The following is a 22,028-nucleotide window of genomic DNA, read 5'->3' as shown; positions in this document are numbered from 1 at the left end:
TAATTTTTTTTCCTGTTATATTCACTGTATTAATTACTCATTTCAAATAATTTTCTCAAATCCATTAAAGATATGCATCACTTAATATGAATATCATAATAAATTATTTACTTCATTTATTATTTTTTAAGGGGTGTACAAAGTTCATACTGGACAAGCAAAAATGAATGGAAGGATTTCCCTTGTCCTGCAACAAGACAAGAGTATCAATGTGTCTACATTCAAATAATATACAGTATCCATTTTTGCAGATATTTCAAAAGTGGAGTACTTCAGTGAAATGATAAAAAACCGCTCGAAGATTTAGTGACCTTAATTTTACCCATATTGTCATGTGGAAGTAACTAGTGTAGTTCAGAAAGTCAAACTCCCAAACCTACATTTTATTTTTTCGTCAACTCAAACCTAGTTAAAAAGAGAAAAAATTCTCTAATTAGGCCACAAGTTCTTAGCTAGTCAGCTATGAACAACAGAACAAGTTGAACAGTGAAAACACATTAATAAGTTCAGTCCAAAAACTTTCCACCTTTCAGACAATCACTCCAATGGATCCCCTCACCCTCCTCCGGGAGTACACCATCCGAAACGAGCTCCACAAAATCGTCCGCATCGGCGACGATTACCGTTTCGGCAACGACTACTCTTTCCCCTGCACCATTGAAACCGCTTACCGCTCTAAGCACGTGCAAGCCAATCGCTACACTCTTGAAACCCTAATCAACTTCATCACCAATCACCACCTCAAACACACCGATTACATCCAGCAATCACGCTCCCTTCGTATCCCCGCCGTCACTCTCCCTGATCGTAAACCTCTCCTCGATTATCTCACCGGAAAAACTGCCTCGTCTGACTCCATTGAATTCCTCAAATTCCCTCAGCCCAATGAAACTACGGCTCCTATTTCTGTTTCTGTTTCTGCTGCTGGTGTTGGTAACGATGAGAATTTTTTAACGGACGTTAGGGTTTTGGAAAATCGAAACCCGATTGAGCTGATTAGAGCTGTAGAGAAGCCTTTGAAGGATAGGGAGTCGATTTTGATGTGTAAGAACCGGGATTTTTACAGTGTTTTTACAGCGGCGTTGCGTAGAGATGAGGACCGGCAGCGGGCAGAGTCTTTCCAGAGGAAAGACGGTTTGGTAGCGAAGAATCGGATAGAGAGAGGGGGGTTTGGCGGTGGTGATGAATTAGGGTATGATGGTGGGCCGAAGGCGAAAATGCATTTGAAGGGAAGCAAGATAGGGGAGGGTGTTCCGATTATTTTGGTTCCCAGTGCTTTTTCGACTTTGATTACTATTTATAATGTGAAGGAGTTTTTGGAGGATGGGGTCTTTATACCAACTGATGTGAAATTGAAGCAGATGAAGGGGATGAAACCCGATTGTATAACAGTGCAGAAGAAGTTTAGTAGGGATAGGGTAGTTACAGCCTATGAGGTGAGGGATAAGCCTTCTGCATTGAAGGCGGAGGATTGGGATCGTGTGGTGGCGGTTTTCGTGTTGGGGAAAGAATGGCAGTTCAAAGATTGGCCCTTTAAGAATCATGTTGAGATCTTTAACAAGAGTAAGTTTTGAATGATTATGTGCAGCTGAATTATTGCCAAATTGTTTGCGAAATGATGAATAACTTCTTGCAACAGTAGTTCTGAAACGGATCAGAGTAATCTTGTTTATCCTAAGACAAAAAAGTAGTGATTGTTTGAATCTGAAGTTAGATTTTATACTTAATGCAATATCCATTTCCTGGCCTTTGTTGCAGTTGTAGGATTTTTCTTGCGTTTTGAGGATGATAGCGTGGAGTCAGCGAAGACTGCAAAGCAATGGAATGTTAAGATTATTTCGGTTAGCACATTATGATTGTTCATTTAGTCCTTATCCTTAAAATTGTCAATTATATGCTATGACGACAATTTGCATTTTATTTTGTATGGTTGTTATGTCTTACCAATATTGCCAATTGAATTTGCAGATAAGTAAAAACAAACGCCACCAGGATAGAGCTGCAGCACTTGAGGTGTGGGAGAAGCTTGAAGAATTTATGAGGTCTCGCTCGCATTGATGCATGTTGAGGCTCTAGGTAGACAACTTGCTATATGCTGTTTTCCCTTTTATGACTCTCTTTTTATTATTGCAACAATAACTTGGTTAACCTAACTTTTTCAAATTTGAGAAGCTAAATGGTTGGTATTTTGCTTCCTTTGACTATTGCGGTTATATTTATCTGATGATGGTTTGAGTCTAAGGAGGTTTTGATGCTCTAAAATGTTAGTATTAAACTTTTTCAAATAGTTATGCTAGTTTTGGATAGCTGACTGTGTTTTATTAGTATCTTTAAACTAAAGGTGTTTGGAACTTTGTATTTTTTTCTCAGAGTCATTACCATACAGTAGGAAATTAACTATCTGATTTATGGTAAGCCATATTTACCTTGTGCCATGTGCTGATTTCAGTCAGGTCCAAATGTATCATTGGCCTCTTTGTCATCTGAGATGATTCTTGTTTCCTAATCAACGGAGATAAATATAAGAGTTACTTTTAAATGGAGCTAGAGGATTCCTGTAGACAGACGCTTACTAGTTTGGGATTGAGAATTGGTCGTAGTAGTTTCCGGCATGTAAAAGTGTGGTCTCACTGGGACATCATTTTTATTTTATTGGTACATCGCATTCTAGGACTTTAGTGAGTGAGATTTTGATTGAGGATTTATTACAATTTGGCACCACCGAGAGGGAACATGCTGCTAATGAGGCCTTAGCCTAGATCTTAAGGTTGAAGCCGCGAGAATAATAAATATTATGTCAGAGCCAGTGCAGTGTTGTGAAGAGCGTGAATCGAGGAAAAGCGACAAGCCCTTTTTCGCTTAAAGCGAGAAGCGAAGCGCTCGTTTTTTTGAAGTGAAGCGGAATTTAAAAAAAATAAATTAAAATAAATACTGCATAGACAACACATGTAAGCAAATGTTCAATACTTCAATGTAAAAACTAAAGAGTAGCATCAATTTAAGCACAAAATGAGCATCCTATTCTTCTACAGAATTGTCAAATTCTTGTATTCCACTATCATTATTATATTGCTCGTCATCTCTTCAACTTCTTCTTCTTCATCAACTAGGGACAAAGTAGCTGCTTCTTTTCCCTTCCTCTGTGAGCTTGAAGTTGAGGTACTACCCTCAAATCATAAATCCTCTCCCCAATTCCACGCGCCTCCGCAACATCACCCCGAGTGAAATCAAAAGTTTCCTCAAATACTTCTTCATCTGCATGATCTTTTGGGACTCCAGTTAGCCATTCATTAGCATCATCGATGTTGTCCAATCTAATTGGATCAAGTACATTGCGAGCGTTGTAACGACGCTTCAATGTTTTATTGTACTTAATGAAGACTAGATCATTGAGACACTTCAAGGTTAGTTTGTTCCTCTTTTTGGTATGAATATGCAAATAATAAGTAATTAGAAAGATTAGGACCATTGAGATATAATTTAATTATCTCAATATACTAAATCTTTCTTCTTAGTTCTTACATGTTCAAACACGCTCCAATTCCTTTCACACCCGGATGAGCTACATGTTAGACTTTGAACCTTGATGGCAAACTTTTGTAATTCTGGAGTGGAATGACCATATTGCTTCCACCATTCAACTGTAGAAGTAGAACAAATATTCAAAACATAATATTTATAAAGAAATAACCTATTAACTATAAAGCAACATATAAGCACTCGCTCACCTGGTGACTTCATCTTTCTTTGTCTAATAGCCATGTTTTTTCCCAAAAGTTGCTCAGCATTCCTATAAGTACTAAATTGCTCTGTTATTTTATCTTGCACGGATTCTTCAGGTATCAACTTCTCAATACATTCAATGTATCCACTCCACAATTCTTCATCTCCTATAATCCTCTCTTCATTGTCATAAAACAGTTCCGGGTTCAAAACAAGTCTAGCTGCATGCAAAGGTCGATGAATCTGACCGCTCCACCTTTTATCTATGATCTCAAAGACTCTTTTATATTCTTTTTATCACTAAAAGAGTCTCGAATAGCCTTCGTTGCCCTATCCATTGCTTCGTAAAGGTAGCCCATTGGTGGTCTTTGCTCCCCATCCACCAAACGAAGCACTTTAACTAAAGGACCACCAATTTTCAAATGCATGAACCACATTGTTCCATAATGTAGTAGAAAGCATAATATCTGCAGATTCTCTCCCTCGAACTTCCCTTCCATAGGCACTGTTAGTGTAAACAAACAACTTCTTCAAATTGCTTTTTTGCTCATACATCCTATGCAAAGTCAAGAAAGCGGTAGCAAATCTTGTCTTTGCAGGTTTCATCAAGCTTCTTTGTTTAGTGAATCTCTTCATCATATTCAATAACAAAGGCCTTTGAACGATATAGGAATGCACTCTAATTGCCTGATTAAAAACCTTTTCTTGAAAATGTCAGGAAGATCAAATTAATGCAATGTGTTGCATACGGAGTCCAATAAATATGTGGGTACCCTACAGACATCAAATCACCGGCTTTAACATTTTCACTGGCGTTGTCCGTGACAACTTGAACAACATTTTCTGCTCCAATAGAGTTTATTGTACTCTTGAACAAGGAGTACATTTTGGTTGAATCAGCAGAAGAGTTGCTTGCATCAACGGACTCAAGAAACAAGCTTCCGTTAGGAGAATTCACCAAGATATTGATGATCATTTTTCCACTTCTTGCCGTCCACTTATCCATCATAATGGAACAACCAAACTTGTTCCATTCTACTTTGTGCTCCTCCACGATTTTGTTAGTCTCTTCCACCTCTTTTTTTAGATATGGACCTCTAACTTCATGATAAGTTGGAGGCTTCATTCCTGGACCATATTGGCCTATAGCCTCAATAAAAGCAGAAAAAAGTGTCAGTATAATTAACACAATTAAAAGGAAGACCTGCATCATACATCCACCGCGCAAACATTGCAACTGCACGATCCCTCAAAATCGCTTTGGCATCAATTTGAGGATTACCATTTTTCCCTCCCATATCTCCTGGTTTTTGCGAGAAATAGCAATCCATAGGACCTTTAGTCTTACCAGTAGATCCACAACTAGAAGACATTGTTTGTATCCTTCCCCGCTTTTGTGATTTTAATGGAAGCAACGAACTATCGTCACCTTCTTCTATTTCATCATCGTCATCATCAAGATTATGCAATTCTTGTTCATGAAGCATTTGAGTCTTTAACTCCTTTTTTTTAAAGGTATGCTTTCAATTCTTCCTTCACATGCGGCGGAACTCTAGGACAAGATGCGACGCTTAGATCACCACCGATTAGATACACTTTTTGACGATAGATTCCCCCATTCGAAATCTTGTCACAAAAAAGACATCTAATTGCCATTTTATTGGTCTCGCTAACTCTTGCAGAATAAACCCAAGCCGGGTCTTTCCTATCTTCTTTTGGTGCCATTAAAAGAACAACTACATAACACATAAGAAAGACAATAAGAACTAAGAATAAATGATATGAAAAAAATGGCAGTAAGTATACGAAAAAGGGCAGTATAACTGAAACGAAAAAATGGGCAGAAAGAACTGAAGGGGAAAAAAAATTTCGCCAGCATTTCGCTGCTATTTGGACACTGAAACAATGAAAGAAAAAAAAAAGAAAAAGGAGGAGGAGGAGGAAGAAGAAATCACATACCTGGGATCAAACTTGATGATCTTGAAGTTGAAAAGTGTAGAAAACTTGAACCCTAGGTCGCCTCTGTTGTTCTCTGTTGCTGCTGCTCAATGGTCTTTTAAAAAAAGACGGCCTTTTTAATTAAATACGTTGGCAGCCCAGTTATAAAGAGAAGCGCTCGCTTCTTACGCTCGCATCGCTTCATCGCTTCTCGCTTTTTCAGGAGAAGCGAACGCTTTTGTAAATCTGATACGCTTCAGTTAAGAGAAGCGCCACATGCCTCGCCTCGCTTCTCGCTTTAAGCGAGGAAGCGGTCACTTTTTACAACACTGGTCAGAGTTGTAGAAATATGGTTTTCTTTCGTCAAACTGGCATATTCCCTTTCGTACGCCTGTATGTGAGCAGGTTCGTGTATGTTCCACCCATTGTTGCCATGAGCAGTACTGTAGTTTTTCTGGGGTAAAAAAGGACAGTCATGGTGCCATAGCTCCAGTTATTCTCTTCTTTGATTTATGCCATTTCTCATTCAGAAAGTGGAGGTTCTATTGCAAGTTACTCTGATATTTTGGGTGAAGAGAAATGTTCTTTCTTAGCTCTCCTCAATGCGTACTTCGTTGTTTTATACTCTACTTCTTGTAAATTCTCAAACATTTAAAAAGAGTATACACTTGAAAAAATGTCATTTTTACGTATGAAACAAGTAAGAATCAATTTTACTGGCTTAAGTAAGAATCAATTTTACTGGCTTTAGATGAATCTTTGGTTATTTGGTAAGTTCTGATAGTGCCATAATACTGTCGTTAAAGTTTTGTTTACAGCCGTAGTAGGTTTAGTTTGGAATAAGCTACTTTTTATCTACTTAAGTGAAGGAAAACTTACCTGGTGGATGATACGATGGGGCCAGGGATATTTATCAGAAATAGGGGTGAGGGCGGTGAGGATGCAATTCGTTCGATATATTGCATGAATTAAAAATGGATAGAATTCCTTTTCTCATTTTTACTTTTTGAGAAGGAAATGTGTCATGGAATGTAGTCTCTGTTTCTGGTTAGTACGGTAAATGTCCAGCAAGGATAGGGACTCCCATATATGGAGATTGGTCATAACCATGGTTATAGGTGACCGAGGAATCATGAAAGTCTAATTTTCCTGTTTCCCCTACCATTTCCAATAAGAGATTGATTAAGTTGGGACATCTTTTCGACTGAGTCCACCACTCTGCTGCTAGTTCCAGCGCCGAGGAGTGAGTTGTGACATTAGTGCCAAAGTTTAATCTGTAAAAGTAGATGGTTACAGGAATTCGTGCCACTTTTTCCTGTGTTTAAGAGTAATGCAGAGTTGAGCTGATTCATAGTTATTTTCTTTGTTTTTCTTTTGTAATACAACAATTTAATGGTCAAGTATATTTTGTAACACTAGAATGCTTCAAGTAACATGATATCTTGATCTTGGTTGCACCAGGTGAAATTAGATGACAAAGTGGCCTACAAAACTGGACAGTGAAGACTCGACAAAATCCAATAGACTTGTGAGCCTATAATGGAAATACAGTTGATGAATATCCTCCTTTTTAGGTTTGACGAGGTCTTCTATTGGGGTATATACACCCTTTGTTCTAGGCGTGTGAATCCTGTGTAGGTATATCTTTGAATGTGAGGCTTTTTTTCTTTTGGGTGTTTGCAATTTTTTTTTTCTTTTCGAAAGATTAGTTAAACAGTAGACTATTCACCTGAATGGATCCAACTAACGCGCACCAAAGATTATGGAATATGTATTAGCAATATTGCTTGACGAAAGAATATACAATACAATGGCGAGTTAGCCTAGTAGGAAGCTGATTGCTGATGTGAGCTAATGTTTAAAAAGTAAAAGCACTCTTCCGTAATAGACAGATTAGCTAACCATCAAGAATACAATAGATAAAATACATTGGAAGCCTACGGAAGATAAACAAAGTCAGGCCATGTTGATTATTGAAGCATAAGAAGCAATAAAGAGAAAGCATAAAGAAAGAGGAGCTGCCATATTGGTTGAAGTTGCATCGTTGGAACCACCTTGTGATGACGGCACTGAATTAGAACCACCTGCTGTCAACATAGTTGAGGGCATTATGTTAAGCATTTTGTAAAACCAAAATTTGACTTTCCCGAAGAAGGGCAGAATTTAAAGAAACTAGTGTAGCCTAGTGCATAGGGAATTTGGTTGTCCAGCAGAGAGCCAATTGGTGAACCAACTGTTCTTAGGGAGCAGTGTCAGGATTGTATGCTTTGTGTGTTAATAAGTTAAATGCAGGGATTTTAGAATGAACCTTCTTCTTACCATTGCAGCGGCTAGCAGGCGGAGTCTGAACTTTGCAAGCAGTAGTGAGGGCCGAAGCCTGAGTTTGGTTAATGTTGGAGTCACCCCCATTGAGGACCTGACACAAGCATTCTGGTTTCTTATCAACCACAGTGCTAAGCTGCGTGCAGCAACCTGAGAATTGCGGCGAGGAGTTCCCTGTGATGTAGTTCATGCAAGGTAACATGCTGACCAATACGTTCGTGCAGTCATCACTTTCTTGAGCAGTTACTCCTACCCAGATCATCGCCAACACAACCAAGGTTGCTCCCATTTCATTCCTTTGACTTGCCATTCCTCTGGTACTCGGAAATCTCGGAGAAATGACGAGAAAAATGTTTTCTGTCTAAGAAAGTCGTTGATCTCGTAATCTTGATCGAGAACAACTGTGTGCTTGGTCTAATAGGAAAAAGGAGGTGGAAGACACGAAGAGTACTCAACTAAGATATGTTAATAAATCTACCATTACAGAAAACAAGTTTTCACAGATAGACATTGATATTCGTTTTGATATTTTACATAGGAATTAGGTAGAAGTGGATAAGTGGTTAGTTATATGGCTGACCAACTCAGGCCAACACTCTGTACCATGATTTGTTTGGTGGTCATAGAAAAACCTAAGGATTCTGCTCAAAGGCGAAGACCTTTAAGAACTGCAAGATCAAAGTGTTAATCCTTTATCCATCACATGCTTCTAACTTCTGAGTTTTGACTGAATCCTCAATTTTCAAGTGATATTTGCCACGTAAAAGAATCTATACATAGAAAGGGAAAACCTTAGGAATCTGTAAAATTCTATGATAACATCTCCGTCTATGATAAAAGAATCTTCCTTTTTTTTCTATAATTTTTAATTTTTTCACAGCTTGAGCCATGATTCACTTCTTTTTTCTCTCTTCAAACTCTTTCCTGAAGAAAATTATTGTTTCTTTCCGAGACTGTTCCCCTGAAACCATTTTTAATTATTTTTTTTTAGGTGCTAGTATTTCCTAATTATCATCATGCCTAAATTCCTAATATTGCCTATGGATATATATGAGTTACAGAGTAAATTCGTGAATGTGCTTCTTGCACGCAGGCATAAAGCTGAAAGCTCAAACTGAAACTTTAGAAATGTTCAAACTTTTGGAGTTCTCATTGCTAGGAGAGTACAAACACAACTGGCAAATTGAAAAGGATACAAAATACATGTAGTAATATAAATCACTTCACAACATAACATAACATAACATAACATGACAGTACATAAATACATTACTTCTTTAGAACTCCTAGATGAAACCATGAAAAGAGAGAAGGAACAAACAATTTGAAGAGGGAGATTTAAGGGGCTTCCATCAGAGGTACTGCTACTCCCTGTTGTCTTCGAGCCTGCTCAATTCATCGATAAGTAAGATGTCATAAACATACAATCATAGATAATTAGTACTATGATCTCACAAATATACAAACAAATTAACATAGATGATTAATTATAGTTGTAATTCGTGGATTATAATTGATCTTCGCTATTTTTCATTTCTTCTTTTTACTGTTTGCTTCCTAATAATTTTAGTACTTTAATTTAAAACAAATATCATATATTTTCTCTTGATTAGGACATGAACTATATATATGCTAAAAGGTTGCCATACTCTGGTGATATTACTTTACACCCGCAATCTATATATAGTTGCAGATCTTTCGACCTTAGTTCTTGTAAATTGCTTCAACTTTGTAGACTTAGGTTAAAGAATTGGTCTTATAATACTCTGGTGCGTGCAATGTTCATGACTTAATTACCTGAAAACGATGAACCAGTTTAAGAATCTGCTGTTCTGTCGGAAGTACTGAACCCACTGGTGAAGAACCCATTGGCATTGGAGGCATTGCCGGTCCATTACCAGCTGTATCAAATAGTATTAGCAGAGAAATTGTGCATCAATACAGAATTAGAGAAAATATTGAAGGTAATTGCTAAACACTTGTAGTACAAGTGCAATATGCATACCGACTTATAATTTGGATAGAGCATGTCTCAAAATCACGTTAATTTACTCCCTTTCATTTATATTCCGCCAGTGTTGATTGAGCATAAAGTTTAAAAAAGAAAGACATTTGTCAAAAGTATCTTTAAAACTCGTGGTCTTATTATAAATGCCATGACATTTATATGTCTATATAGGAGCATGTCATTAAAGATAAAATATGTCATTCTTTTTGGAATACACTAAGAAAAAAAGATGTGAGATACAAAATGAAATAGACGGAGTATATACTAGCTAATAGCCTAATATTAATTGTTAGAAACTTAGTGAACTGATAATATATATTTCGTATATCACTTACCATAACATCTACTAACAGGAGGAGTTTGCAGGTTGCATGCTCCAGGCAGTGCAAGTGCAAGAGTTTGATTAATTTGGACGCCCAACGACGAACCGCCTCCATTAGCAATGGTGCAAAGGCACCTGGGCTGCGACTGCAGCACGCCAGACAGGGCGGAACAGCAAGAGCTAGACGGTGTTTTTGAATTTCCAGTGACATAGCTAAGGCATGAATACATGCTAAAGAATGCGTTCATGCATTTGGATTGAGCCATTGCTCCTGTTGAAATCATGCTCACTATTGCAACTAAAGCCATGCAAATTTTGATCCTTTTCGATGCCATATTTTGGTCTTGTGACAGATATGTTTATAATTAATTTTCACGCACAACAACTAAGGGAAAACAAAGAAATATTAGACTAGTTGCTTTGCTTCTTTTGTGGAGTGGGGGGGCTGGAGATTTATACATTTTGCTAGGGGTGATTATTTGTCTTCTGATTACAGAAGGAATACATTGGTTAACTAATAAGGGTTCATATGAGGTAAGATTTCCAATAACGTGTCATTAATTCGGTGTCATTAACCCGTATAGCATAAGCACTGGCTGATAACCTAACTCCTAAGCAATGGAGTAGATAACTTTGTTGACTTATGTTATTATGTTGTTACCAATATAATCTCTCTTTTATTTGGGGTCTTCGATAAAAAAAAAAACATTAGGACTAGCCGAGGCAGAAAATTACTATGTCGATAAGAATTTTTAAAAATATGAAATTGGAAACATGCAATGTAGGAAAAGAGTAGTATATGCAAGAAAAATTTACAATCAAACATCTCAGTGATGACATCGTTTGTTTGAAATTTTTTTGGCTGCTATAACATAACATGATAAATCCGTTCCAAAGATAACTTGGCCGTTATAGTGAAATGTTGTTATAGAGGAGGACTGTTATAGAAAGGTCTGACCATGTATTTAAAACATTCGATAGTAGAGAATTCATTCAGCAGCAACCATTTCCATTTACCTGCATACTAATTATAAAAATCAGGTTCAAAGTAGTTAAAGGACCAAATATATAGCAGCATTTCACTTTCTATAGCTAGTTGATACTTTCTCTGACTCTTTTTAATATACTTCAGACTTAGTTTTTTTTTTTTTTTTTAAATAAAAAGAAGAAGAATAAGAAAGGAATACATCTAACTGATTAAAACATATATAAAAAAAACTATTAAAGAACTTTCGAAATCCAAATGCAATTTAGAGAGAGAGAGAAGTCTTGCAAGGTGACCTAATTAAACAGTCCATCATTTGAAGTAATTAGTTAAGGTAGTTGAGCTCCAAAACTACCACTTTGAACCTGCATATTTCTTCTTATATCTCAATTAGCCATCTATAAATCACTTCTAATCAATGTCTTCCATATCCAACATCCAGCTTATATACAATCATCTTTCCTCCTTGCACGTTCCCTTTTAACTTCTCCAAGTCCTTTAAATTCAAACAAAAATGTTAGTGTTAAAATTCTTAAAGAACTTTCAACTATTAGTATCAATCTTGGCTATTGTTTTAAGCAGTCAATTAGTTTCAGGGCAGATTAGTACAGCGTGTAGCGGTGCAATGTTACGTAGCTTTAGCCCTTGCATAAACTTCATTACGAATGGTGGAAACAATTCTTCACCAACTTCAGATTGTTGCAGATCTCTCAAGTATGTCATGAGTAATGGAACAGATTGTCTCTGCCTTATTGTTACTGGAAATGTTCCTTTTCGCGTACCCATTAACAGGACATTAGCAGTTTCCCTTCCCAAAGCTTGTAACATGGCTGGTGTCCCCCTCCAGTGCAAAGGTAATCAAGTTGTTTTCTTCTTTGTTTTATCAACCAATTTCTTATTAGTCATACTTGCTTCAATTTGTATGACTCTATTTTCGAGGGTAGTCTTTCTTGGCGACTCTATTTTTTATTTGTAGTGACTAAAATTGCTCAAAAAGCGATTTCGAAAACTTTAGCAGTCGCCGCGAATAAGTCTATTCCTGGCAATCTTCTAGTAGCCCCACGAAAAGTCTTTTGTGACGACTTAAGCCCCACAAAAAGTCTCACTTGTAGTCATACTTGCTTCAATTTGTAGCTTGTTAGCTAGAGTATATTGGCATCATAAGGTTAAAATGGTCATTTGACTTGGAGAATTTTGCTTGATAATGAACTAATATGCATTCTTAAGCAAAAACTTCACAATCTTTTTGGTGGTTGGCCTACTATGAATATTGGAGTGAGATTACCTTTCAGAATTAAAAAAAATGTTTCTTTTTTTTTCCTTACCCTTGAGAGGTTATTGAATGTTGAGCAAATTGATTAGGGCACTAACTCTGAATTGTATTACTATATACATTGCAGCGTCTGCTTCCCCTATTCCAGCTCCAGGTACAAAAAATAACTCTGGCTCGCACTAGCATTTCCAGATTTTAGTAACACAAGAAAATAAAAAGAAGATTAAAATCTTCAATTGGCAAAATATTGGGATTAATAAAAAGCTTCTGGCTGACAGGTCCAGCTGCCTTAGCACCAACAAAATCTCCTAGGTCACCCCCATCTCCTAGTCCTGAAGGTAATTAAAAGTCTGATTTTTCTGGTGAATCTAACTGAACTTGCTGAATTTTAAGTGGGTGTTATTGTTTCTTGCATATGGCAGCTGCCAATGTTCCTCAGCTATTCACACCTCCTTTGGGATTGGGACCAGTGGCTGATACAACACCAGGTAATCCTAATTCAGGTTTAACACCACCTTCCCCAACAGACAGCTTTGGAAACCCTGATGATAATTCAGGATTCAAGCCTGATTTGACACCATCAACGGCCCCATCTTCTGATAGATTTTCAACATTTGTTCTTCTAGCAGCCTGTGGAACAATGGCTTTCAAGTTCTACTAAATTGCCAACCCACTTTGTCTTTTTCTTTTTTTTTTTTCTTTAGAGCTTGCTTGTAGTTTATAATCATTCTTTGGAGATCATGTATACATGAGTTTTGCACTGTTTTGATAATGTCCATTGTGGTCAAGTTTCATGGAATATAATGAATATGAGGTTTCAAGATGCCAGTTTTGACGTATATGTGGAGCTTGAATTTTTCACCTTACCACTTTATGTAAATTTGACAAGGCATTTTGGAGCTTGAATTTTTCGAAGTGCAAAAACTGCATGTCCTAGTACAGAATCTGAGTGAAATCTATTTGCTAGTACAACCTCCAAAAGTTTTCAGCCTCTTAGCTATTACTGCAGTTATTTCCAACCATCAGACCATTCAGCTTCATCCATAACAGGGTCTGGGATGTATTCTGACTGGTGAACTGTACCACATTGAACCTCAGGAGATGGCTGAAGACTCTGTTTCCCTTCATTTTCACAGGTGCCTCCGTCGTTACAATTCTTGGCTTTGTCATAATCCCAATTGTTAGCTTGAGCCCCTTCACAGTCCCAACTTTTAGCTTCTGCTCCTTCACAGTCCCAATTGTTAGCTTGTGCCCCTTCGCAATCCAAACTTTTAGCTTGTGCCCCTTCGCAATCCAAACTTTTAGCTTGTGCTCCTTCGCAGTCCCAATCGTTAGCTTGTGCCCCTTCGCAGTCCCAATCGTTAGCTTGTGCCCCTTCGCAGTCCCAATCGTTAGCTTGTGCCCCTTTGCAGTCCCAGTTATTTTCTTGAGCCTCGTCATCACACCAATTATTTGCTCGTCCAGAATCCTCTTCAAGGATCTCCAGTCTTTCAGGTAAGAAGCAGCCCTTATAGGAGCCATTATCTGCACAATACCATAAAAGCTTGTTCCAGTAGGGGTCCTGCCATATCGTACATGTCATTAAATATTTGCATTTCTCACTCATAAATAGCAATTTTAGCAAAATTAGCCTCATGATTCATAAGTTTAAGCTCCACATATGCCCACAACAATTCAACTTTTATGAATGACAGTAACATTTAGCTCCCTGAGAATATTTTCCTCCTCCGTTGCCAACAATAGATATTACCAGGACCAGGAAAATAAACAAAAAGGATAGACAGAAACTTCAGCTTTACTGTGGCATATCAAATCTAGATTGATACTTACAAGTTGCAATAGCAGAAATTAATACAGAATTACCTTGCAGATGATATGTGGATTCCCAATAACTACAAGCAACGATCTGGCTCTTGTAGCAGCAACATTAAACCTTCTTGGATTGCTTAAAAATCCTAAATAGTGGATTCTATCAAAATCATTGTGTGTTACAGTTGATCGGACGGTCGAGATAATAATAACTTCTCTCTCCTGACCTTGGAATTGCTCAACACTACCGACCTTTACATTAGCCCAATCGAAACTCTCAAGGGCTTTTCTTATTTTCTGTACTTGTTGCCTGTAAGGTGTTATCACCCCAATATCTTCCTCTTTCAGACCTTTGTTCTCTATCAGATCCCTTATGATCTCTACTACCTTGCTTGCCTCAATCCTATTGAACCATGATGGGTTGTTTCCTTCCCTTTCATCACAACCTTGGATACCGATGAAAAGCAACGGAAATTCCTTGTTTGGAAGCAGGTCCACCCAAGTCTGAGCAGAAGCTTTATCATCTTCTTTACATGCGATCAACTCTCCTCCATAAAACATTTCTGAGGGAAGCTGCAGAATTGCTGGATGACACCGATAGTTTCTTACTAGTCTGGTAGCATAATTTTCGTTGAGATCACCATATAACTGGCATTCAAATAACCTTTCCATATATGATGTCCCCAATCCATAATTTTCAGCATCTTTTGAAAAAACTATGGGACCAAGTTGCAGTGGATCACCAGCAAGTACAACTACTGTCTCGTTCCTTAAAAGATGCGACAGAGGAACCATGGTTTCAGGCTCCGATGCCTGTCCTGCCTCATCCAAGAAAATGTGAGAGAAATGTCCCCGTTTAATACCTTCAGCATAAAGAAGAGATGCACTAGCATATGTAGATATGATAATCCTATATCTTCTAAGGTCCCTGAGAAGAGGACACTTGAAGGCATCAACTTCAACATTGCAAAAGCGAATGTGACTAGGATTCACGTCGTCTAAAGGACGTGTGAGTGCATTCAGCCTAAAAATCTCATGGTCCTTCACTTCAACATTCTGCTGACTGACAAGTTTCTCAAGTATATGGTCTGCAGCACTATTCGAAGGTGCGCAGACAAGAACTCGAGCATCTTTCCTCGTAACATGTAGCTGGAGAATAGCTTCTATAAGAGTCCTTGTTTTGCCTGTACCAGGAGGCCCATGGATAACGTACGGAGCTCCGCCTTTGCACCCAAGGATCTTTTCAACTGCAGTCGTCTGCTCCTTGTTAAGCATACATGAAATAGGTGCCAGTCTGGCAGCTTGTATATGTCTCGCTCTGGATATGCCAGATGGAAAGAAAATTTCTCCATTTAAGCTTTCTGTAGCTTCAATGGCTTGGTGTAACCTCCGCACACTCGTACGATTGAATGCAAACTGCACATTATAAAGATTTCCAGCAACATGGTTGATGTGGAATTCTTTATCAAACTTCAAATACACTTCTTCCGCCTCAACTCGGTGGATATAACCCTGTGCAAGAACCACCAAAAATCACCAAGTTCATGTAAATAAATTTCTTCTTTTGATCTCTCAAGTTGATGTATAAAATCTCACAGTTATATGATTATTTCTCTTTTATCTGTTCTTAAACCTGTTCTTATGCATATCTTAGACAAAGAGTGGAACTTTTAACATGTATCTGAGAAAGTGGCAATGCATGTGTCATTGAACAAGGTAGGTGTACTTTCCATTAAAATAGATGAAAATGAAACTGAAAAAAAAAGGGCAGCCCAGTGCACAAATCATCCCGCATTCACGCAGGATCTGGAGAAGGGCCACACCCCAAGGGGTGTAATGCAGGAAGCCTACCCTGACGCATGTATCAGAGGCTGATTGCATAGCTTGAACCTGTGACCTATAGGTCAGACAGAGACAACTTTACCGTTTCTCCAAGGGCCAAGTCTCCCCTTCATGAAAAAAATGAAATTAAAAACAGAAACAAAACAAGGAAAGACTCAAGGAAGATAATTAATAGCAAAAATGCTGAAGCTCTACCACAACATCTGTAGTCGTAATGGCCAACATGAATATTTCAAGATGAAAAGATTTTAAAGATAATAGGAAGATGACAGGAGGATTAAACACAGAGCATATCTTTTAACTTGGAAAAGCTACAGGTACCATGGATTTATAATTATTTTCACTAAATTACGCAGTAAAGAGAGCTTAAAATTATTAAGTAGCAAGTTATGATATAAACCAAAGCAAATATATGAAAGCACCTGATAAGGGGTGGTCTCACTTGCATCGGCAGTAGCTATCCTTGCAAAGATATAATCCCCATAAACAAGTGACGGCCTCCTCTCAGCTAGCCCCGGGACATCAAGGGACAAATACTGAGGTCCCCTTCGCTTCATGGTGACGGACTCCATATCATAGTCCCTCATGTCTTCCTGATGCAAAAAAAAAAACTAAAAGATTTTTGTACTACCCAAAATGAAGTATTTCAGTACTTCAAATAAAAATTTGAAAACAAACCTCCATCTTGATTTCTTCAATATTTAGTAAAATTCTAAAATAAAAAATGTAATTATCTCTTCTTAAACCTTCTCCAATAGCATCAGGAAACTGTTTCTTCTCTATCATTTCCCTTATATCCCCAGGAATGGGATATGAAGAAAGCCTGTATCTGAATCCTTGATTTCGAGCCCTTGTAGGCCGAGAACCCACAACGAATGCATTAGGAGCAAAAACATCTATTGCTGGTGCTTTCTTCTTTCTGTCTCTGTAGTATGGCCTGCTCGAAGCCAGTGACTGCGAGACCTTATCCTCAGCCAGGACAAAAACCAATCTTTCGATGGTCTCATCACCCACATTGATATGCACAGCTGATGTGTGCAACCCAATTTCTTTCGGTTTACAAGACAACCACACTGTTAGTGTCTGACTTGGTCGTAGCATTCTATCCTCTAAGCTAAAGGACTCCATGAATTCTTGAATATATTGCACGTCGGAACATGGAGTTGGAGGTTTCATCAGAGATAACGTGAACGAATCCTCAGGTTTCGAGTCATAAATCTTAATTGACCAGAGCTCCAGCGAATCATTAGTGGTATTCTCTATTGTGATTGAATCGACAATAGTTTCACCAACAATTCCTGATTTAGGTTTTCCCCCTATCAGTGGAAATGGAACAGATATAACAACTATCTCGCTCTCTCCATTTGGATTGTAGCTACAAGCTGATTTATATCTGTCAAAGTCAACGAATCCGATGTCTCCTTTATCAGTAATTACTGAATATTCATCATCCGACTTATCAGCAACTGAGCCCATGAGTACTTGAGAGAATTTCAAGAAGAACCTGCAGCTTTCAACCAAAGTAACATACTTACTGCAACAAAGTAACCCTTCCATAATACTTAAACCAAATTTTCTTTTACACAAATAATCTGATGTTTCAAATAAATCTAAGAAGAAAAGTACAATCAAAATAATGAGAATTAAACCAACAAGCAGCAAATTAACTAGCACATTCAGATTGGGTAACAGAGAAAATCCAGGACTCTTTCATGAAAGAAAACATTAATATGAAATGTAGTTTTCATATGGAAATGTTAATGCACTGTAGAGAACATATCTATTGATACACAGCCTGTAATTTCTTCCATCTTTGACACATTATTCAGGTTAATAGGCCATAGATGCAGAAAACTTTTTTCAAAGAAAGTAATCATAAATTCAGCATGCCAATGTTGTATTGGTGGATTATTCTTATGTATTTAACATTGTTATGAAAGCACATGGTTTTTCATTGTAATTTCTCCTTTTTGATACTCTAGGTGGTTAACCGTTAAATATGCACTCAGTTTTTTAGATACACTGAACGTATATATGAACCTAATCAACTTTTTTAATCACCGAGCACAAGGTTCCAAAGTTAGTCATCCTAAAAAATAAACAGGTGATAGTAACACAACGGCTAATGGACATCACAATTTGTTCTTCCTTCATTTATTTATCTATAAAAACTTCACATGATTCATATAGCAACCGAATTACAAAAACAAGTAGTAAAAACTAAACTATGTTAGCCCCCGGGGCTTAGTTCAAGTGGCAAAGGTTGAAGGACTTGTGACTTAGGTCATAGGTTCGAGCCTTGCACGTTGCGAACTAAGGCTGTTATTTAAGTGGAAAAGGGTAGAGGGGCGGGCCCACTATGCTGGAGCTTCAACGGCTGCAGTTGGTCCTAAGGGTTGGCCACAGATGGATTTCTCAGTCACCAATAAAAGGAGGAGAAAATGATGTTAACTCCGGCTAGGTTAAGTTTGAAGATTATCAGAATTTGAACAACATCTTGAAACATTATTAGTACATTGTTCACTCAGTAGAAACATGGTAACCCCGAGATCCTCTCAGAAAATCACGGTAAAACATTGAAAATCAAGTATACATCAGGGTTTTGTGTCATGCCAAGAGGAAGAAAAAGGAATCAAAATTAGGCCAAAAATTCCAACAAAATAAAAATAGAAATTGCAATGATAACCGTGAAATATTAACTGTCAACAAAATAGACAAATAAAACCATGTGGTAACAGGATGACAAACTGAGACAAAATGACCGATGCGTGAAAAATGAAAACCCACAATCACAAACGAGCTAATAGTGCAGAAAAGTGAAAATGCAGATCAAATAAAACAGATAAGAAGGAAAACCCACCTCAATTTTGGTCTCTAGAAAGGGAGATTACAGAAGGGTTTTAAACTTGAGATCAGAAATTGTGAAATGCCTTACCAAATTCTGAAAGTTAAGAGACGGCGATATATTTTCCTAGTAAAATTTTCACTCTTTCAGATAAATTACAGATTGCGAGTAATTCAGAGCTGAGAATTTGATAAAGCCATACTCTGATGAATGAAATAAGTTAGTAGTAGAGTCAAGAGTGAAAAGTAGTAGAGTCAAGAGTGAACACTAAGTGCGTGACAAGGAGAGAAGAGAAGAGTAGTCTTAAACAAAATAATTGCAAAAAAGTGCGAATGTTAGGCTGGCACTTTTTCTGCTCCTTTTATTTAGTAAAATAAAATAAATTAAAAGTGGGACCAAATTCAGAGCTAGTACCGTAAAGTAGGGGTGTTAATAATTTAGGTTTTGTAGGTTATTTTATAAACTTTGTACCATATTAATTTATTAGTTATTCTATTATATATAATTAAATTTGGCTTTTCGAAACCGTCTCAATCATATCAGTTTATCTTTGGTATCGGTACGATTTGGTTAATTTTTAATATTTTTTTTAAATATCATATAAAATTCACCAGTAGAAGTAGAATGCAATAACATACGTTCTTTTATAGGACTTAGCAAAATTCTCTAGATATTTTTACTGTTTAAAGGGTGATGAATTAAAAAAAAGGATGATTAGAGTATAGATTCATCAACTATTCTATAACAACGTAAAAGAAATCAAGCAAAGGCAAAAAAAATATAAATCACATGAGTGAAAATATATTAACCAAGTTGGGCTCAAGAATAAAGTCTATAGAATATTAAATATTCAAAAAGATAAATCTAAATTATATGAAAAGAAACATATTCAATACATTATAGTTTGTTACTCATAATCGCTAGAATACATTTTGTCTTGCTAATAAAGATACTTGAAATAATTTAGTTTAAGTGGAAGTAGCATAATAGGTTTTAGGAATTAGTATCTTGAGCTTAATTACTTGCTGGCTTGTAATAATTTTCATAATTCCAAGGCTCAAAGAAAAATTCAATGCATTAATATTTTTAAACTTACTAGCTAAATATAATTTTCACATGTAAAATTTATTCGGTACGGTTCGGTATTTTTTCGGTTTATTTTTATAAAATAAAAAAGTTGCCCTAATTATCGGTGCAATTATAGATTTATATAAAAACTTACGGTTTCTTAAAAAGAAATCTAAAAATCGGTTCCGCGTGATACTCGATCGATTTAGTCGGTTTTCGAATATCCATTGACACTAGAAAGATGAAGTTGTGAATGAGATATATTATAATTTTCCTACTTTTTATACGAATCAATGGAATTATTTCACATTGCTCAAATTGGCTGATATTTTTTTATTTTTTATTCGGTGTCCGGTACTAAAGTTTTTCTCCGTCCACTTTCGATTTAGAACTCAAACCCAAACCTCTAAATTCTAATTAAAGAGAAGACATGTGATGCTTGCTCAGTTGGTAAAGCACTTCCATCCACGATCGTTAGGTCCTAGGTTCGAGTCATGCTGGATGTGTAGTGTGAAAACACTATAAATACTCTTAAATTGGGACAAAATTTAAAAATTACAAAAAAAAAAAAAAAAAAAAAACTACTACTCTATCACAACTTTGGATACTTTTTATGCTTTTGAGTTAAACCCACACCCTTGGGTCCTGCACCCTAGCCTTTGTTGGATACTTGGGATTACTAATAAAGAAAAATGTACGTGAAAAAAACAGTTCTTATCCATAATAGATTGTCACTATCCTATTAAGTATTAACATTTGTAAGCAATCAATTGTGATTACAAATTTTCAAGTATTATTAAGCATGGAAATTTTGGTCTGTAATTATTTATATCTTTAAAATAATAATGTTATAAAATAAAGACTGTAAAGTAAATAAATCGAAGACAAGTATAGAGGGAGATTGATATTTTTATTTAACTTCAAACTAATGTACATAATGAACTGAATTCTCCTCTATTTATAAAAAAAAGGAAGTTGTTGTGTAAGTTGCTTGTAAGCTGCTACTCTAAGCTGGTGTATAAGCTGTTTGTAAGTTGTTATTGTACCAGATATAGATAATCTTCTACCAGAGGTAATATTTATCCATAATAGAGTACCGAAAGGATAAGCTTCTTCAAGAGGCTTATTTTCAATAGAGTACTAAATAGATAAATATATTTATGGCGGAGTCCCATATGGATAAGTTTTTTCATGAAGCTTATTTATAACAGAGTACTAAATGAACATCCATAATATAATATATTTATAACACTCCCCCTTGGATGTTCATTAAAGATATTGTGCCTCGTTAAAACTTTACTAGGAAAAATCCAGTGGAAAAAATCCAAGTGAAGGAAAAAGAGTATACATATTTAGTAATACGCAATTCTAACTGCCTCATTAAAAACCTTACAAGAAAAACCCCATGGGAAAAACCTTATTAAGGAAAAAAGAGTACAACACGTATTTCACTCCCCCTGATGAAAACCTTGTTCCAAATATTTGAGTCTCTGCATTCCAATCTTGTATACCATCTTCTCAATAGTTGAAGTTGGCAAAGTGAACAAATCTGTTGGATTGTCACTCGAACGGATTTGTTGCACATCGATGTCACCATTTTTCTGAAGATCATGTGTATAGAATAGTTTTGGTGAAATGTGCTTCGTTCTATCTCCTTTTATAAATCATCCTTTTAATTGGGCTATGCATGTAGCATTATCTTCGTATAATATTGTGGTTTTTTTATCATATTCCAACCCATATTTTTCTCGAATAAAATGAATCATAGATCTCAACCATACGTATTCCCTACTTGTTTCATGAATAACTATAATCTCAATATGATTTGAAGAAGTAACAGCAATAGATTACTTTGTGAAGCGCCATGATGAACTATCTTGATATAAACCAGCA

General features: G+C 36.7%; 6 protein-coding genes across 19 annotated transcripts; 2 read left to right on the top strand and 4 right to left on the bottom strand.

The window, feature by feature from the left end:
- Positions 1-444: 444 nt before the first annotated feature.
- On the top strand, positions 445-10,740 carry LOC104110412 (protein CDC73 homolog). 11 transcript variants are annotated; one of them, XR_004510555.2, is made up of 7 exons: positions 445-1,563; positions 1,759-1,841; positions 1,969-2,076; positions 7,123-7,299; positions 7,989-8,178; positions 9,799-9,947; positions 10,358-10,740. XR_004510555.2 is itself a non-coding variant. In XM_009619899.4 (4 exons), exons 1-3 carry the CDS (start codon positions 546-548, stop codon positions 2,056-2,058), a joined length of 1,191 nt encoding a protein of 396 aa, XP_009618194.1. In that variant the 5' UTR covers positions 445-545; the 3' UTR covers positions 2,059-2,076; positions 10,358-10,740. The 11 variants fall into 11 exon arrangements, 2 of the variants coding, with proteins under 2 accessions (XP_009618194.1, XP_009618192.1); XR_004510553.2 differs by having other exon boundaries at positions 7,989-8,261; XR_004510552.2 differs by having other exon boundaries at positions 7,123-7,295; positions 7,989-9,947.
- LOC138894504 (uncharacterized) lies at positions 3,107-5,210 on the bottom strand. Its single transcript, XM_070179205.1, has 6 exons — positions 4,928-5,210; positions 4,516-4,866; positions 4,156-4,427; positions 3,729-3,966; positions 3,523-3,641; positions 3,107-3,418 (listed from the first exon to the last, which is right to left on the bottom strand). The coding sequence occupies exons 1-6, from the start codon at positions 5,208-5,210 to the stop codon at positions 3,107-3,109; spliced, it is 1,575 nt and encodes a 524-aa protein (XP_070035306.1).
- On the bottom strand, positions 5,233-8,293 carry LOC104110410 (non-specific lipid transfer protein GPI-anchored 5-like). The gene is made up of 2 exons (XM_070179204.1): positions 7,981-8,293; positions 5,233-5,459 (listed from the first exon to the last, which is right to left on the bottom strand). Exons 1-2 carry the CDS (start codon positions 8,291-8,293, stop codon positions 5,233-5,235), a joined length of 540 nt encoding a protein of 179 aa, XP_070035305.1.
- On the bottom strand, positions 9,113-10,648 carry LOC138893386 (non-specific lipid transfer protein GPI-anchored 5-like). Its single transcript, XM_070177647.1, has 3 exons — positions 10,327-10,648; positions 9,781-9,884; positions 9,113-9,369 (listed from the first exon to the last, which is right to left on the bottom strand). The coding sequence occupies exons 1-3, from the start codon at positions 10,646-10,648 to the stop codon at positions 9,322-9,324; spliced, it is 474 nt and encodes a 157-aa protein (XP_070033748.1). The 3' UTR covers positions 9,113-9,321.
- Positions 10,741-11,701: 961 nt separating the features above from the next.
- Positions 11,702-13,394, top strand: LOC104110413 (non-specific lipid transfer protein GPI-anchored 21-like). Of its 2 annotated transcripts, XM_009619901.4 has the most exons (4): positions 11,704-12,152; positions 12,699-12,725; positions 12,850-12,909; positions 12,994-13,394. In XM_009619901.4, the coding sequence occupies exons 1-4, from the start codon at positions 11,813-11,815 to the stop codon at positions 13,230-13,232; spliced, it is 666 nt and encodes a 221-aa protein (XP_009618196.1). In that variant the 5' UTR covers positions 11,704-11,812; the 3' UTR covers positions 13,233-13,394. The 2 variants fall into 2 exon arrangements, with proteins under 2 accessions (XP_033515653.1, XP_009618196.1); XM_033659762.2 differs by lacking the exon at positions 12,699-12,725 and having other exon boundaries at positions 11,702-12,152.
- A 20-nt stretch (positions 13,395-13,414) lies between these two features.
- Positions 13,415-19,401, bottom strand: LOC104110414 (probable RNA helicase SDE3). 3 transcript variants are annotated; one of them, XM_009619903.4, is made up of 5 exons: positions 19,083-19,401; positions 16,901-17,726; positions 16,645-16,815; positions 14,435-15,892; positions 13,415-14,132 (listed from the first exon to the last, which is right to left on the bottom strand). In XM_009619903.4, exons 2-5 carry the CDS (start codon positions 17,696-17,698, stop codon positions 13,581-13,583), a joined length of 2,979 nt encoding a protein of 992 aa, XP_009618198.1. In that variant the 5' UTR covers positions 17,699-17,726; positions 19,083-19,401; the 3' UTR covers positions 13,415-13,580. The 3 variants fall into 3 exon arrangements, with proteins under 3 accessions (XP_009618198.1, XP_009618201.1, XP_009618200.1); XM_009619906.4 differs by having other exon boundaries at positions 16,901-17,732; positions 19,158-19,364; XM_009619905.4 differs by having other exon boundaries at positions 19,158-19,364.
- Between the last annotated feature and the right edge of the window lie 2,627 nt (positions 19,402-22,028).

The sequence above is a fragment of the Nicotiana tomentosiformis genome, chromosome 6 (assembly GCF_000390325.3).
Source record: "Nicotiana tomentosiformis chromosome 6, ASM39032v3, whole genome shotgun sequence".
Taxonomy (NCBI): Eukaryota; Viridiplantae; Streptophyta; class Magnoliopsida; order Solanales; family Solanaceae; genus Nicotiana; species Nicotiana tomentosiformis.
The sequence above is the reverse complement of the archived record's forward strand: the minus strand, read 5'-3'. Positions and strand labels throughout refer to the sequence as shown.

What these genes read in the sequence shown, in the direction of transcription:
- LOC104110414 (XM_009619903.4), bottom strand. Translation starts at nt 17,698, where the DNA reads ATGGGCTCAGTTGCTGATAAGTCGGATGATGAATATTCAGTAATTACT. An exon ending in TTGAAGAAATCAAGATGGAG is followed by an intron (nt 16,816 to 16,900) that starts GTTTGTTTTCAA and finishes TTTTTGCATCAG; the next exon opens with GAAGACATGAGGGACTATGA. An exon ending in ATCCACATATCATCTGCAAG is followed by an intron (nt 14,133 to 14,434) that starts GTAATTCTGTAT and finishes ACGATATGGCAG; the next exon opens with GACCCCTACTGGAACAAGCT.
- LOC138894504 (XM_070179205.1), bottom strand. Translation starts at nt 5,210, where the DNA reads ATGCTTCATGAACAAGAATTGCATAATCTTGATGATGACGATGATGAA. An exon ending in GCGGTGGATGTATGATGCAG is followed by an intron (nt 4,867 to 4,927) that starts GTCTTCCTTTTA and finishes TTGAGGCTATAG; the next exon opens with GCCAATATGGTCCAGGAATG. An exon ending in ATTGGAGCGTGTTTGAACAT is followed by an intron (nt 3,419 to 3,522) that starts GTAAGAACTAAG and finishes CATACCAAAAAG; the next exon opens with AGGAACAAACTAACCTTGAA.
- LOC104110413 (XM_009619901.4), top strand. Translation starts at nt 11,813, where the DNA reads ATGTTAGTGTTAAAATTCTTAAAGAACTTTCAACTATTAGTATCAATC. An exon ending in TTCCCCTATTCCAGCTCCAG is followed by an intron (nt 12,726 to 12,849) that starts GTACAAAAAATA and finishes TCTGGCTGACAG; the next exon opens with GTCCAGCTGCCTTAGCACCA. An exon ending in CCCATCTCCTAGTCCTGAAG is followed by an intron (nt 12,910 to 12,993) that starts GTAATTAAAAGT and finishes TGCATATGGCAG; the next exon opens with CTGCCAATGTTCCTCAGCTA.
- LOC104110410 (XM_070179204.1), bottom strand. Translation starts at nt 8,293, where the DNA reads ATGGCAAGTCAAAGGAATGAAATGGGAGCAACCTTGGTTGTGTTGGCG. An exon ending in GCCTGCTAGCCGCTGCAATG is followed by an intron (nt 5,460 to 7,980) that starts GTAAGAAGAAGG and finishes TGTGTTATGTAG; the next exon opens with TTGTTCTTTTAATGGCACCA.
- LOC104110412 (XM_009619899.4), top strand. Translation starts at nt 546, where the DNA reads ATGGATCCCCTCACCCTCCTCCGGGAGTACACCATCCGAAACGAGCTC. An exon ending in TGTTGAGATCTTTAACAAGA is followed by an intron (nt 1,564 to 1,758) that starts GTAAGTTTTGAA and finishes CCTTTGTTGCAG; the next exon opens with TTGTAGGATTTTTCTTGCGT. An exon ending in GGAATGTTAAGATTATTTCG is followed by an intron (nt 1,842 to 1,968) that starts GTTAGCACATTA and finishes TTGAATTTGCAG; the next exon opens with ATAAGTAAAAACAAACGCCA.
- LOC138893386 (XM_070177647.1), bottom strand. Translation starts at nt 10,648, where the DNA reads ATGGCATCGAAAAGGATCAAAATTTGCATGGCTTTAGTTGCAATAGTG. An exon ending in TCCTGTTAGTAGATGTTATG is followed by an intron (nt 9,885 to 10,326) that starts GTAAGTGATATA and finishes TATTTGATACAG; the next exon opens with CTGGTAATGGACCGGCAATG. An exon ending in AACTGGTTCATCGTTTTCAG is followed by an intron (nt 9,370 to 9,780) that starts GTAATTAAGTCA and finishes TGAATTGAGCAG; the next exon opens with GCTCGAAGACAACAGGGAGT.